The 14,872-nt window shown below is 47.3% G+C and overlaps 1 protein-coding gene across 1 annotated transcript in view; it reads left to right on the plus strand.

Moving 5' to 3' along the window:
* The window catches only part of ITGA11 (integrin subunit alpha 11), a 124,088-nt gene that overhangs the window by 25,988 nt on the left and 83,228 nt on the right, over window positions 1-14,872 (plus strand). The window contains exon 2 of the mRNA XM_079912011.1: window positions 2,125-2,236. Within this exon, the coding sequence (XP_079768137.1) occupies window positions 2,125-2,236 (112 nt within the window). The remainder of the gene's footprint in view (window positions 1-2,124; window positions 2,237-14,872) is intronic.

Consider the following 14,872-nt stretch of genomic DNA (forward strand, 5'->3'; position numbering starts at 1 on the left):
GTGTGTGCATGGATGTGTGTGTGTGGGCATGTGTGCATGCACATGTGTGCCTCTCTGTGTGTACATATGTGCGTGTGCATGTGTGTGTGTCCATTCCTAGGACAGAGTTGGAGAGTTCCTCGTCTGCAACTCCACTTCTTCTTTGACCTCTCTCTGTCCACCTCCCAGCTGTACACAGGTGACACTAGTATCTCTCTCTGCTCTGTGACATGCCGTCATTGGCCAAGGACTGTGCCCCTTCATCCATCTGTGCTCACCCGACCAGGCCCCTCTTCCCCAAGGCTGCCTGCTTCTAACCAGGCTGATAAGTCCATTCGTGGGCTGGGCTTTGTACATAAGAGTATGTAAATAACATAGGCTTCTTCCCCCACCACCACTTAGGGCTATGACACTAAGTTCATGTGGCAGATTAGCAGTCATGAAGACAGGGTTGGCAGCTACGTAGCCACTCGCTGTCACTGTCTGCTCCTGTATCCCCAGCAGGTACTGCTCACTGATCACACTAGTCTTGCCCACTGAGCCCAGACTTGACCTCAGAATCCTTCTTAACTCAGTGCTCCAGGCAACAGTAATAATCAATTGACATGGATGAGTGAGAACACATGTCTAACATCCCTAATCTAAGGTATTCTAGCGTTACCTCAGGGGACTCTAATTCTGGGACTCTAATGATGGAATTTTTGGCCACTGTATCCATTTGCTGAGCAGAAAAGAAAGCGTAGCAGAAACCTCTTGTTCCTGCCTGTACAGTAGGCCTTATTCAAGTACATACTCCAGGGCATCCCTCTTGAACACTCAGACTCAGGGGGTCTGTGCCAAGGGAAGGACAGAGGGACGCTCAAGGGTACTAGCCTCAGATTCAGAGTCCCTATCCAGCAGGTTTTGGGACCTTGGGCAGGTCAGTTCACCTCTCTGACCCTCGGCTTTCCTGTTGCTGCCCACATCACAGGGTTGTAGTGGAGATCAGATGATAGCAGGTATGTGAGTGTTCTGTGAAATTTATAAAGTGCCCTACACATGAAAGGAACGACAATGATATTCTGTCGACTGTTTTGTTCTGCTGATTGGTTTTCACTTATCTGAGAGTTTTGGCTCATGGTAGGATCCCACCCCTTAAATCCCATGGGTCCCAAGTTTGGTGGTCCGGTAGGTACTGATACGTAACGAGGCCAGACGTGCCTGAAGATGCCTCGTGGAGGGAAGGAGTCGCAGAGCAGGTACCTGAGGTCCTGGCTCTGATGCTGCTGCTGACCCACTGTGTACCCCTGGACAGCCTCTTAACCTCTCTGGGTCTGAACCCCCCTCTGCCAACTGTGGATGATGCTTCCCATTCCCCCCAAGTCCTGTGAGGGTAAATGGTGGCAAATGTGAGGAGACCCAGAGCCCTAAGCAGCGTACAAGTGTGAATTGCTGTTTCTTGTGATTCAGCACAAGAATGCCAAAGGGGTAAAGCTCTTTGCCCCAAGGCTTTCCACTAGGTGGAATCGGTTAATTGACCGATTAGGGGCCAAGGTGAAAGGGTTACGGGAATTTCTCTCTGCTTTGCCTCAGCTGCTCCAGCCGAGCAATATGCCAGGCGGAGCTTTGCATATGGATTCAGAAGGAGGTGGTCAGCCAGCAGCGCTGGAGCCATGGCCACTAGGACCCCAGGCTTGGTGGGGCGGTGGGGGGAGGCGAGAGAGGTGGGAAATCAGCTCCGTGACTCTTTAGCAGGCAGAGGTGAGAGAAGGGAGAAAGAGAGGGAGCAGTGGGGAGTGAAGGAGGAGAAAGGAGGGAAGAGAAAAAAAAAACCGGAAGAGGAGACCAGCAGAAGCTAGAAGAAGCAGGGTTGGAGGAAGGAGTGATGGAGGGGGACGGGGACTGTCTCTTCCTTATGGGAGCAGGAATTCTCTCGGGAAGGGACTGGGTCTTCCCTTTCAGACCCGCCTGGTCTCTCTAAGAGTAGGTTTTATGCCTATGCCTCCCCTATCAGATTGGCTCCCCCAGGGCAGTGGCTGGGCCTTTCCCATCAGACTGTTGGCTCCCCAAACAGGAACTGGGGCTCCCCAGGGATAGGGGAACATACTCCATCCACAGCCAAGACGCTGGACCTCCACCTGCCTGACTCCTCTCCTCCCCACCCAGGGTTCACGGACACCTTCAACATGGACATCAAGAAGCCCCGAGTCATCCCCGGCTCCAGAGCCGCCTTCTTTGGCTACACGGTGCAGCAGCATGACATCAGCGGCAAGAAGTGGTGAGTGAGAGCTGCCGCCTCCACCGTAGCCCTGCACTGCCCCGCACCCAGCCCCTCCATCGGCTGGCCGCACCGGCCCGCATGTGTAGACGCCCCCCTTGCCGGGGACTTGACTTCTTGTTGTGGCAGGTCAGGGGCTGCCTAGGATCTGCCCCTGTCCATGAAATCATGAGCATCCCATTTCACAGGCTTTGATCTTCTCATTTGAGAAATGGGAATGAGCACCCCTCCTTCTCCGGGTTATGGGACAGCACAAGTAGCCGGCACCTAGAACCAATAATTAGCCCCTCCCATCCCCTCTCAGGGCCTCAGGGTCTCATCAGTGGGGGCAGTGCCTCTGGTCCTGGCGGCTGGGAGAGCTGTTGGGGAGCGGGATGTCTCTGAGCAGACAGATGTGAGTGTGCTCAAAGCTAAAATACAGGAACAGTGGGGCAAAGGGAAGTGAGAGCAAGGCCGAGTGGCGGGGAGAGAGCCAGAGAGATCCCAAGGACCCCTCTGGGACGGGGACATCAAGAGGCGGGAAGGGTCCGTGTCTGATTTTTAATATAACTTTGTTGGATTATATTTTACATATTATATAATTTACTCATTTCAAGTGTCGATTCGGTGATTTTTTTTTAAAGTAAATTTACCAAGTTGTGCAGTTCATCAGTTGTAGAACAATTTCATCGCCCCGGTAAGATCCCTCATGCACGTGTACTGTTCATTGCCATTCTCCTTCTGCTGATTGGTTTTCAGCTGTCAGAAGGCAAGGCTTTCCTTCCTTCCCGAGATGGAAAGGACTAGCCCTTTGATCTGCCCTCTTAGAAGCCCTTGCCGAGTCAAGGGACCATGTGAACACTGACGATAAATATCCTACCTGCCCTCTTCCCAATCTGGCCTCTGCCTACCCTCCCACCCTCTTCTCCTTCTGCTTCCGCCACCTCCTTTCCTGCGCTCCACACTCCACCACATTGCATTATTTCCATTTTTCCAGTTCTCCAGAGCTTCTTTGCACATGCTGTTCCTTCCTCCCGTGATGTCCTCTCCTACCTTCCCGACTCACCCTACCCTACCACTCAGATCTGACAAATTCTCTCATACATTTTTTTGTGAAGGAGTATCTTATTATCTTTCGACTGAGGTATAACTTAGATACGGTAAAGCATAGGCACCTTAAGTGTCCAAACCGGTGAACTTTTACACATGTATATGGCCATTGTGATCACCTCCCAGAACATGATAGAGAACATTTCCAGCTCCCTGGAAAGCTCCTTGTGCCTCCCACCGCTCCAGGTAACCACTGTTCTGACTCCTATCACCATAGATTGATTTTGCCTGTGTTTGAACTTCATATAGATGATATCACACATTAAGTACGCATTTGTACCTGACCTGTTTTACTCAACATTATGTCTATTACTGTTGAATGTTTCATACTTGATGTTTCTTCACTGATGTGTAATATTCTACGGTAGCAATGCACCACGTTTTATTTATTTATTCTACTATTGATGGATCTTTGGATTGTTTCCATTTTGGGCTATTTCAAGTAGAGATACTATTAACATTCTCTTTTTTTTTTTTTTTTTTTTTTGCGGTACACGGGCCTCTCACTGTTGTGGCCTCTGCCGTTGCGGAGCACAGGCTCCGGACGCGCAGGCTCGGCGGCCATGGCTCACAGGCCCAGCCGCTCCGCGGCATGTGGGATCTTCCCGGACCGGGGCACGAACCCGTGTTCCCTGCATCGGCAGGCGGACTCTCAACCACTGCGCCACCAGGGAAGCCCTATTAACATTCTTATACATGTCTTCTGATGAACATATGCACTCATTTTTTATCTGGTATATACTCAGGAATAGAATCACTGAGTTAAAGGGAAGGTATATGTTTGTGGGACCTGCCAAGCATTTTTTCCCCAAATGGTTCACCAATTTAAATTCTTCTAGTAACATGAGAGTTCTAGTTGCTTCCCATCCTCGCTAACACTTGGTATTATCAATCGTTAATTTTAGCCATTCTGATGGTGTGTAGTGGTATCTAATTGTGGGGTTAATTGGCATTTTTCTAATGACTAATGATGTTGAGTAACCTTTGGTAAATATATTGGCCATTTTGGTATCCTATTTTGTGAAATGTCCAGTTGAGTCTTTTGCCCATTTTTTAAATTGTGTTGTATGTCTTTTTCTTATTGATTTATAGGACTTTAAAAAATATATTCTAAATACAAATCCTTTGTCAGAGAAAAGCATTGCAAAGAACTTCTCCCAGTCTATATCTTGCCTTTTCATCCTTTTAATGGTATCTTCTTATGAATAGAGTTCTTAATTTTAGTGAAGTCTGATTTATCTGTCTTTTTTATGGTTGGTGTTTCTTGTGTGTCCCATTTAAGAAATTTTTGCTTCTCCCAAGATCATGAAGATATTTTCCTCTGTTTTCTTCCAGAAGTTTGATGATTTTGCTTTCTCATTTAAGTCAGTGATTCATCTCAAATTAAGTTTTGTATGAGATGTGAGATAAAGATCTAAGGTTTTTTTTTTAATATGGATATCCAATTGATCTGGCACCATTTGTTGAAAGACTATTTCCCCACTAAATTGTAGTGTCATCTTTGTTGAAAATCAGGTGACCCTATATGTATGGGTCTATTTCTAGCCTCTATTCTACTCCATAGAATAGAAAGCTGCCTTGGTTACTGTAGCTTCAAAGCAAGTCTTGAAGTTAGTGTGAGTTCTCCATCTTTGTTCTTCTTTGACAAGATTGTTTTAGCTATACTAGGTCTTCTCTATTTCCTTATGAATTTTAGAATAGGCTTGTCAATTTCCCCTAATCAAACTTGCTGAGATTTTGATTGGGATTGCATTAAATTTATAGATCAACTTGGGGAGAAATGAAATCTTGATAATACTGAGTCTTCCAAACCATGAACATGTATAACCCTCCATTTATTTAGTTTTAAAAAATTTTTCTCTCAACAGTGCTTTGAAATTTTCAGTGTAAAACTCTTGCATACCTTTTATTATATTAATTCCTAGGTACTCAATATTTTATGCTAATTAAAAATAGAATATTCTTTTTATTTTTTATTTATTTATTTGGTTGCGCCAGGTCTTAGTTGAAACAGGCAGGTTCCTTAGTTGCGGCTCGTGGGGCTCCTTAGTTGCAGGTCGCCGGCTCCTTAATTGCGGCACGTGGGCTCCTTAGTTGTGGCTCACGGGCTCCTTTAGTTGTGGCTTGCCAGCTCCTTAGTTGCGGCACATGGGCTCCTTAGTTGTGGCATGCAAACCCTTGGTTGCAGCATGCATGTGGGATCTAGTTCCCTGACCAGGGATCGAACCCGGACCCCCTGTATTGGGAGCATGGAGTCTTAACCACTGCACCACCAGGGAAGTCCCTAAAATAGAATATTCTTATTTCATTTTCCAATCTTTTGCTAGTATAGAAAAATACAATTGACTTTTTTATATTTACATTATATCCAGCAACTTTACTATATATTTACATTATATCCAGCAACTTTACTATATATTTACATTATATCCAGCAACTTTACTAAATTTATTATTTCTAATAGTTTGCTTGTAGATCCTTTTGAATTCTCTATGTATACAAGCAGATCATCTGAAGTAATTACTTTATTTCTTCTTTTCCAACCTTCATAGCTTTTATTTCTGTTTCTCTTGCCTAATTGCAACAGCCAGGACCTTCAGTACATGATTGAATAGAAGTTGTGATCCCAAACATGATTTTCTTACTTCCCTTATTAGAGGGAAAACTTTCAATATTTCATAATTAAATAAGATGTTAACTGTAGTTTATTGATTTGTTTGTTGTAGATACCGTCATATTAAGAAAGTTTTCTTCTGTTCCTACTTTTCTGAGGTTTATTTGTGTGTGTTTGTCTCTGTGTGTGTGTATGTAATAGGTGTTGAATTTTATCAGATGCTTTTTCTGCAAAGATTGAGATATTATATGGTTCTCCTTTATTCTGTTAATATTAATTATATTCATTGATTTTTTTGAATATTAAGCCCAATTTGTATTCCTGGGATAAACTTGATCACCACATATTCATATATATATATATATATATATATATATATATATATATATATATATACACACGTATATATGTGTGTATATATATGTATATATATATATAAGTTGATTCTATTTATTAATATATTCTCAGGAACTTTATTTCTATGTACATGAGGTATATTGTGCAGCTAAATGCATCCAATATATTCTTAATTACAAATATTTTGTTTTGCAATTCCTGAATTTCCACTTGATTCTTTTTATAGACTCTAATTCTATTAAAGTAATCTATCTTTCGCCCATTTGCCCATCTTTGACTCCATTTTTTTAAACATATTAATCACAGTTATTTTGAAGTCCTTCTTGGCTAAGGCTAACTCCAATATCTGGATCATCTCTGGGTCTGCTTCTAGTGACTGTTTTACCTTATGGTTATCAGTCACTTTTTCCTGATTCTTTGCCTGTTTAATATATATATATTTTTATTCTATGCTGAACATTGTGAATTGTACACAGTAGAGGCTATAGATTGTGTTACCTTCCTTTAAATACATTTTGTTCTGATGAGCAATTAAAATACTGGTGAAACCACCTAGAACTTACCACAGCTTGGTTTGGGCCTCGGTTAGGGCAGGTATCTGGTTTTGCCCTTACTTCTACGGTGCAGCCTTTACTCCTAGGGCATAGATTTCCTGAGGTCTCAACTGAAAGCCCACAGCAGTCATTAAAATGTCTCTATTCTGACTGAGCATAAACCCCAACATCTCCTAAGCACTGGGCAGCCTCTAAAATCTCTGCTCCCTGTGGCTCTTCTCTGATAGATTTTCCAGAAGCTCACACTACGCATGCACAGCTTAGGGGTCAGCCAAGACCCTAAGGGGAAATGTTAGCAGAGTTTTGGGGGTCCTTTCTCTGAGGTGCTCTCCTCTCTGCCTGCTTCCACCAAATCCTAGTTATTTTTGCAGCCTCAGCCCCAATCACTGTTTCCTCTACCCAGCAAGACTGCTGCTATCTGACTGGACTCTATTTCCCTGCTGCAATAGGAAAACGCCCTCAGAGAGAAAACTGGGTAAATGTGGGTTTAGTGCCTGTACTTACCTTTGCTCAAGTATTGAGCTCTCTAGTGCTATTTAATGCCTGAAAATAGTTGTTTCATGTATTTTATCTAGCTTTCATAGTTGTTTATGGCTGGAATTAAAAGTCCTCTTTCTTTTTTTAAAAAAAAATTATTTATTTATTTGTTTATTTATTTTGCTGCACCGGGTCTTAGTTGTGGCATGCAGGACCTTCATTATGGCATGTGGGATCTTCAGTTGTGGCACACGGGATCTAGGTCCCTGACTAGGGGTTGAACCTGGGCCCTCTGCATTAGGAGCACAGAGTCTTAGCCACTGGACCACCAGGGAAGTCCCAAAGCCCTCTTTCATGTTCTTTAATCAACTTAAGTATCACTTCCTCTGAGAAACCTCCTCTGACCATCCTTTTCCATCACTAGATTAGCTGTACCCATAGAATTCTGGATTTTCCTTTTCATAACATTTATCAAAATGGATAGTAATTGCCTATTTCATTGTCTTTCTTCCTGAAATCAGGCGTATGCTCCCGGGAAATTAGTAGATGCTCAAAAGAACATACTTTGAGAGACTGAATTAATGGTATGAGTCTCTCTCAACCAGCCCAGACATCAGATGCACAGCATCTGTATTCTATACATGATATGAATGGTCAAAGATTAAATGGGACTGACTTTCCCAAGACTGAATTTGTTGTGACCAATGTTTATTAAGCTTCTGTTAATAAATTTTACTAGACTCTGCAAAATTTTGGTATGGTTTCACTCTCAAATAACTCACCGACCAGTTGAGGAGTCGACACTAATATCCTTGAAATAATTTAAAAATAATGCAAGACAAAATACAACCTGGTGTTAATTATGTTTGTCTTTGTAAGACCACTTTCTCCATGAAGGCTTTCTGGATCCTTTTCCTAGCCTAAAATGGCCTTACCCTTCCTAAGTCCTCCCTCTGATGGCCCATATCATTTCCTACCTTGTGTTGGAGTCACTTATGCCCATGGCTCACCTCCCTTATCGGACACTAGCCTCATATCCCCGTGCATGAGAGCAGCCAGCAAGTTGTCTCACTCACAGCAGAAGCTCAGCCAGAGTTTGAAGGGAGAAATTTCTGTGGCTGAGGTCTCTGGGAGAGCTTCATAGAAGAGTTGCATTTGAATGGGGTCTTGGAGGTTGGGCTTAGATGAGCAGACTGGTACAACAGAATTGACTCATGGCCACTCTTGCTGATCTGAGCACAGCCAGAAACATCATGGGAGCCGCTGGACCAGAGCGTGTTTTCTGGCTGAGAGAAACAGAGAGGCCTTGGAGACCCAGGGAGCTGCACCTCCTGCAGAATACATGGGAGCACACAGGACCTTTCAGGAATCCCTGTCCTCACTTGCATAGACCCCACTGCATACCCTACTTATTGCTTCCCCTCTCTGCTTTCTCCCCAGGCCCCCATTTTTTCTCATCCCATAGGCAGCGTTCCAAGAGTTTTATCCAGACCTAAGACCCGTGGATGTGGATCAGGGGAAAAGACAGGTCGATGTCAATGTCATTTGGGGGACACCACCTGGCAGTTATGCACAGGGGTGACTCCAGTGGTACATGTTGTTTGAAGTCCATGCCAGGAGGTACCTCAAAGGAAGGACAAGAGCAAGGGTTTAAAGTCCAAAGACTGCCACTTGGAGGAAGACCTTGGAAGAAGCTCTCTCATCCTCTCCACACCTCTCTTTGCTCATGCACAAAATGGATATGAAATTACCTATCTCAGGGTGCTAGGAAAGATCAACAAATACCTAAAACTTGAATGTTATAATCAGTAAAGCAGGAAATGGAGGGTTGGGTTGCTTTCACCCAGCAAGAAGCCAAGTCTGAAATCAGACCCCTGGTGACTTGGTCAAGAGGCTCACTTTGACCCAGGGTCTTCTGTCTCCTGGGTGTGGACCCAGCTTCCAACCCTTAAGGTAGAGCTGGCACACCTTGGTCTGCATCTCCTGGGCCTGCAGTGGGGCCAGGGAATCTGTGTTTTAAAGAATTCCCCAGGACTCTAGCAGGGAGACTGGGGCCTCCTGAGGATCACCATTTTCACTGAGGATCGGGAGATGCCAGTGGGAAACAACATCACCCCCAGCCCCTGCCCAAAAATCCAGGTCCCAACATTGCCGCAGAGAAGGACCCACCAGGTGTCTCCAACCACAGGCACCAATGAGGTCGGGCCCTCATTTATCAGGCCGTGAGCCTCCTTGAACATCAAGGGCACCAGACCCTGATGTAAATGGGTTGGAGGACAAGGGGACAGACCTAGTGGGGCTGCCACTTTATTCTCTTAACCCTCATCTCCTGCCCACCACATTCCCAACTCAGAATTCAAACTCGGCAAAACTAACTGTGCTTCAGACATCTTGAACGGTTCTCCACATGCCTTGCTTTCAGCAACAATAACAACACTCACAGACACACAAAAATGAAAAGAGAAGACAAATTCTTCTTGGGCTGAGTATTCTCTGCCCCTGCTTTTTAAGCCCTTGTGTATTTTCAGAGAAATTTAATCCACATGACTCTAATGTATGTACATTGAAATCATTAAGTCAGTTGGTTTTCAAGACCATTTGATGTCCCAGAAACTCCAGTGTAGGGTTTGCAGAGGGCCTCACCAAGGCTTTGGTCCACTGGAGCAGGAAGCCTCCTGGTGCTGAGAAAAAACAGAGCTGGGCCCCACAAATTTCCAGTATGTCACTGAAGCTTTCACCCCAGAGAAAGAAGCCTCAGCTCTCAGGGAGGTGGCGCATTTCACCCTCTCCCCTCAAGGGTGCTGGGAAGCAGGAACCTGGTAGCCCCAGTGGGTTCCACAAGGGGAACCCTTTGGAACTCAGTGGGCTTTAAGAACAAAAGGGCATGTGAATTCCCTGGGCCACAGGTTCGGGGATGTGAGCAACTTGTAAGAGAAATAGGCTTGTCCCCACTTTACAGATGAGGCAACTGAGACTCCAAGAGAGATAACATAGTAAGTGTCTGAGCTACATCTGGAACCCAGGTCTTGTTAGGCCCGAGACAGCACAGGGCAGAAGCAGCCCCAGCCCAGAGACTGACTGGGAAACTACAGTCAGACCGCAGTGGTGCCCCTCCTGCCCAGCTACACTGCTGGCCCCGTAAGAGTCGAGGCTGCGACGACCCAAGACCCAGCACTAGCAGATTCACATAAAAATGCTGAGTCCAGTCAGAAAGAGAGGGTGTATATTCACAGAACCCCAAGCCCAGATGATAAATACCAAGAGAGGACACACAGAAAGGATCGCAGGAGTTCACGAGAGGGAGGGAATTTCTAATTCAGCAGGACTAGGTGGGGGAGGGAATCGGGAGAGGGTTGTGGAGGAGGGGGCTTCCACCTGGGTAGGATTTCTATGTGTAGAATAGACAGGGATGAGAAGAGTATAACAGATGGAAGGAACAGCATGGGTAAGAGTACAGGGCTGGAAAAGAAGAGGTCACGTTTAGAGAAAGGACACTGTCCCATGTGTCTGGAAGAGAAGGTATGGAAAGCAGAGCAGTAGACCAGACCAGAGGCTGGGAGAGGGAGGGGAGTACCACAGAGCTTCTGAAATACCAGAGTGCGGGGATTATATCTGGGAGGCAGTGGGGAGCCATTGGAGGTTTTAGAGCAGGAGGGTGGTTCACTAGAGTTCTGATTTTTAGGGTGATCACTTATGCTACCATATGGGAGGAGATCCTGGAGGTGAGGAGTCTGGTGGGAAGGCTATAGAAGTCTAGGTGGGTGGAGGACCTAAGGGCTGGGGCTTGGAGGAAGGGGCCTGCTGTATGAGTGTCAATAGTTCATTCATTCATTCTTGAGAACCTGTGCTAGGTCCTGGGAATTCAACGGTGAACAAAACTTCAAAGTCCCTGTCCTGATGGGACTTTTCTTCTGGTGGGGCAAGACACATTATGAAGTTGCCCATCATCTGTCAGATGGTGATGTGTGCAGTGGAGAAGCATTAGGCAGGACAAGGGGGCTTGGGAGCAGCGGGTGGGGGGAGGGCTGCTCCCTTATACAGGCCATCAGGCAGGGCCTCAGTGCTAGGGTGACAGCAGTCAGAGACCTAAAGAAAACAGAGAATCTGAGACAATCATGGATATCTGAGAAAAGAGTATTCCAGGCGGAGGGAATGGCAAGGGCAAAGGTCCTGAGGTGGGAAGATGCTTGGGATGTTCCAGGAACAGTGTGTGTGGCTGGAGCAGAGTGAGCCGGGCAAGAATGGAGGGGGGCGGGGTCAGAGATGAACCAGGATGAAGGATGACTGAGGACTTGTTTTGCTGACTGAGAAGATAGTGAAAAAGCAAAATCCAGCAACAGGAGACAGACTTTGGGGGAACGGGTGAGCTAATCTTTGGTCCCGTTGGTTTGAAGTATCCAAGGGTCAAAAGAGTGCAGCTGGACAGCTGGCAGCAGGGGACAGGGGCCTTCAGGTTCCCTGTTCCCAGACAGGGAGGTTGGGGTGCAGTGCTGTGAGGGCTTATCTGTGTGTGCCTCTCCCAGAAGCCGCCGAAGGGGCCTAGCTTGGGAGCTTGCAACTCTGGGCAGATGCTTACAGGACCAGCCCTTGAGATGTACGAAAGACTCATGACGCACACTCATGCGCACAGAATAAGTCTAGAGCTCCTGCCAAGACTCATTGCAACGTACGCGAAACGTCTGAAGTACCACTCTAGAGCGCTGGTCCTCAAGCCTCGGTGTGCATCAGAATCCCCCGGGGGGCTTGTTAAATCGGATCACTGGGCCCCGCCTCCAGAGTTCTGATTCCATAGGTCTAGGGTGGGACCTGCGAATTTGCTTCTAACAAGTTCCCAGGTGGCACTGGTGCTGCTGGGGCCCACACTCTGAGAACCACAGCCCTAGAGATTTCTATCCCCGGTTTCTTAAGTTGGTGACCCAGAGACACCTGGGAAGGGGCTGGAGCTGGGGTTGGGAGGACAGAGAGGAGGCTGTTTTTGCAAAGAGCTGCTCATACCTCATTCTTGTCATCCACCTGAAGCCGCTCCCGTCTCTCTTAGCCCTGCCTCTGCTTTCTCCTGCTTTTCAATTTTCTTTTTTCTTCTCTTGGCCCATTTCCTTGTCCTGATTTCTGCATTTCTTTCGCCGCTCCTTACTTGCTCAACTTTTCTTCCCCTCTGCCCCTTCAGCCCCCTTCCCTTCCCCATCCCTTCTCCCCTCCTCCCTCCTCACTTCTTCCACTCCCCTCTTGGCTCCTGCACCAGAATCTCTGATGGAAATGGGCAAGATAGGGGTTTAGAGGGTAACCAAAGCCAAGGGAGGCCACCCTGTCCCTGTACCCCGCTGCCCGCCCTGCTTCTGCACGTAGCCACCAATGTTATTAGTTTCACGGGCCTGACTGCACCCTTGAGGGAAGGGGAAGGAGCCCAGCCCAGGCTTCCTGGCACCTGTCCACCTGACCTGAGGCACCATCCGCAGGGCACTACCTGGCGGCAACCCTGGCTGGGGCCGAGAGAGTTTGCATACAGAGAGGGACAGGGCAGTGAGAGGGTGGGTCCTGGAAGCCAAGAGAAAACGGAGAAAGACGATCTGGTGGAGGGGAGACTGAGAAGGAAGTTAGGTGCGCTGGCTCTTGGGGAATGACACCACAGCCTTGGTCTCCCCGATTCTGGGGTGTCATGGTGGGAAACAGAGGCTTCTCTTGGGCAAAAGGGAGCCTCTTAAACATAACTGTCCTCACCCTCTGCAATGGAAGGACAGACTTGGTGGCTTGGCTCATCCAAAGTCGCGAGGGGTCCTAGACAGCCTCCTGCCGCTTTGAAGGATCCTTTTGGATTCTTCTGCAATAATTGAACTCAGAGTTGGTGAAGTCAGGTGCTGAAGGGCCTGTGTGATTGGGTGCCCTGCGGACGGATCTTGAGGCGGTAGGGAGGGAGATCCAGAGACCTGCCGGGCTCGGGCTCGGAAGCAAACCCTCCCCCTAGGGCAGCTCCTGCCAGCACCCCGCCCCACCTCCACCTCCACCCCTACCTCCTCCCAGAGGCCTGGCGCCACACAGGATGGGCACCCTCAGCCCCTAAGGTGGATAAGCTTGGAATGCACCTGCCCGACACAGGTTCACGCCCCATCTCTCCCCAGAGACCTCACTGAAGACATGCTATCTTCACACACAGGGCTATCTCCTTAGCCTGAAAACAGGGTCACCATTGCTGGGGTCTTCAGGGAACCCTGATTCTCAGAGGCAGAGATGGGTTGAGAAGGGACAGGGTGGCTAGGAGCAGGCCCACGAGGTACAGGTGGACACACAGTGAACATGGGTGGGCTTGGCCTTCAGGACTGCTCCCCCTGCTGAGAGGGGTCTTAGAAATTATTTAGCCCCAATTCCTTATTTTACAAGCAAAGAAGGCAAAGGCCCAGAGCTAGAAAGAGCCTACACCAAGGTCACCCTTGAGACCCAAGTCTCCTAAAGCCCAGTCCAGCATTGCTTCTACTTCCTGTAGTACTTCCACCTGCTACATGTGCGAAAACTGCCCAAGCATTAGTCCACCCACCATCCTGGGTCCCTTGTCTCAAGATCACCAGGTGATATCTACTTAAACTAAATACTAGTAGAATTTGGGTAAGGCATTAATTCTTCTACCATACCTTCATCTACTGACCGTCCCAGATAACAAGTTTGCATTTTCACTAGGCTCTTTCGTGTCTAAAACCCACTGATGATGGAATTTAGGGTTGACCGGAAAGGAAATCCATGAGGAATAAATCCACAAAAATTGGCTGGCAAGCCTAGGCCCAGGGGGTGATGCCCTTGGGCCCTGTCATTTCCTCCTTACCAACCCCAAGGTTTCCCAGCCTCTCATCTGTGGCCCTTTTCTGCAGGGTTATAGCAATGTCACAAAATGGGCACAGATCTTCAGCAGATAAGTGAAGGCACACTAGGGTGGCCCTTACTGCAGGAAAAGCCTAGGCTTCAGAACCACACAAACCTGGGCTCAGCCACTTTCCAAGCCATGGTAACTTGAGCACATCACATCCACATACTGGACCACAGTTTCCTTATCTGTAAAATGGGCACAATGATGCAAACCCCCAAGAGTACTTTCAAGAAGAAATAGGAGATGGTGTGTGAAGTGTCTACCATGGGCAGATGCTGGGTATTCCCTTTGCGGGCCTGTTCCTCAAGAAAGGATATGGTGTCCAGGAGGGGTTTCCAGGAAAAGGGCCCCTGGGGCCAGTTTTCTGGGCAGAATGACAGATCTTATCCAAGTCGTCCCCCCTCCTCGGTGACAGTTGTCAGGGCTGGGGCAGCCTCAGACTTGGTTGCTGTGGAAATCTCACTAAGGAACCTCCTAAGCTCTTTTCCTGGCTTGGGCCCCCAGAGCGGGCTCCCAACACCACAGTGCATAAATGCCCTCTGCTATTTTCTCTTGGAACAAATAAAATCCGGCACCATGACTCATGCTGGTTAACAGATAAATCACTACAGAAGCAAAGCCCAGGATAGGATGAAACCACCTAACACACAAGAGAGAGGAAGAAAGACAGACAAACTGTAGTCATTGGGGAC

The sequence above is a fragment of the Stenella coeruleoalba genome, assembly GCF_951394435.1.
Source record: "Stenella coeruleoalba genome assembly, chromosome: 2".
Taxonomy (NCBI): domain Eukaryota; kingdom Metazoa; phylum Chordata; class Mammalia; order Artiodactyla; family Delphinidae; genus Stenella; species Stenella coeruleoalba.